Source organism: Otolemur garnettii, unplaced genomic scaffold (assembly GCF_000181295.1).
Source record: "Otolemur garnettii isolate 467f Iridium unplaced genomic scaffold, OtoGar3 scaffold00365, whole genome shotgun sequence".
NCBI classification, from domain to species: domain Eukaryota; kingdom Metazoa; phylum Chordata; class Mammalia; order Primates; family Galagidae; genus Otolemur; species Otolemur garnettii.
In genome coordinates this window covers 91,164-92,372 of record NW_003852760.1, presented here as the reverse complement: position 1 = coordinate 92,372, position 1,209 = coordinate 91,164, and the positions used below count along the sequence as shown (strand labels likewise).

At 39.8% G+C, this 1,209-nt stretch overlaps 1 protein-coding gene across 5 annotated transcripts in view; it reads left to right on the top strand.

Moving 5' to 3' along the window:
* Positions 1-1,209, top strand: part of NUMB (NUMB, endocytic adaptor protein) — a 51,044-nt gene that overhangs the window by 46,985 nt on the left and 2,850 nt on the right. For 4 of the 5 annotated variants that reach the window (XM_023509115.1, XM_023509113.1, XM_023509112.1 and 1 more), the window contains one exon: positions 657-803. The exons of the other annotated variant lie outside the window; for it this stretch is intronic. In XM_023509115.1, the coding sequence (XP_023364883.1) occupies positions 657-803 (147 nt within the window). The remainder of the gene's footprint in view (positions 1-656; positions 804-1,209) is intronic. 5 annotated transcript variants of the gene reach the window in all.

Here is a 1,209-nt window from a genome sequence, read left to right as displayed (position 1 = left end):
ATATCAAGTTTGATTTCTGATCTGTAATATAGAGATAGTACCAGTCTTATAGAGATTTTGAGAGAACTAAATGAGATGATGCATATAAAGTGCTGTTAGCATAGTGTCTGACACATAATAAAGAATTGTTTTATATGTGAATGTGTGTGTATGTGTATATTTTAAGTTTTGAGAGGGAAACAAGAAGTAATCATTATATCTAGCCCATTATTACTGGCATAATTTGGCCTTGGAAAAGTGTAGAAGAGGGAAATGCTTTATCTACTTCATTATGCCAAAGGCTAAGTGCAGCTCTGTTCAACTTAACTTGAAATTGTTTGGGGCTTCATTTTCCTTCTCCCCATGCACATATTTTCCTAGTACAATCATTTTAATTATAACCTCTAATTCCCTCTTTGCCTAAAGCAGCAGTTCTCAACCTGTGGGTCCTGACCCACAGGAACTATATTAAAGGGCTGCGGCATTAGGAAGGTTGAGAACCACTGGCCTAAAGGTATATGTATCCATTGCAAGACAGCATGGTTACCCTAACATCAACTCTTCTGTCTTATCCATTCCACCAGTATAGTATCTTGGTCTGACTGACCCAGCTCCAAGGGATCACTTGTACACCCTGCATGTATTAACTCCATTGATGTTGTCTGCTCCCATTATAGCTAATGGCACTGACCCAGCCTTCCATGTGCTTGCTGCTAAGCCAGCCCATACTGCTCTAGCACCCGTAGCAATGCCTGTGCGTGAGACCAACCCCTGGGCCCATGCACCTGATGCTGGTAACAAGGAAATTGCAGCCACATGTTCGGGTAAGGTGGCCACAGATGGTGGTGAGGATTCTGGGATCAGATAAGTGACCATGGTTCTAAAATCAGCCAATTACCTGAATAGGAACTAGGGAGGAATCCTTGTAGGACAAGAATATTCTCTTCTGGAAATAAGCTGCTATTAAGAAATAATGGCGAAAGAGAAGAACAAGAGAGATTAGGTTTATAGTCCTTTATAAAAAGAGCTTTTTATAAAATACACATTCCTGGGCCCCATCTCAGAGAATCCATCATTGGATTTGATGTGTGGACATACCTATAGGAAAAGATGACCCTGCAATGACAGGACTACCAAAAAATGCTACAAAAAGCACTTTATTCTTGCTTTCTGTATTAGTTTTTCTGTGATGAGATCTGTTAACTATAAACCAAAAAGTTGTTTTGTTTT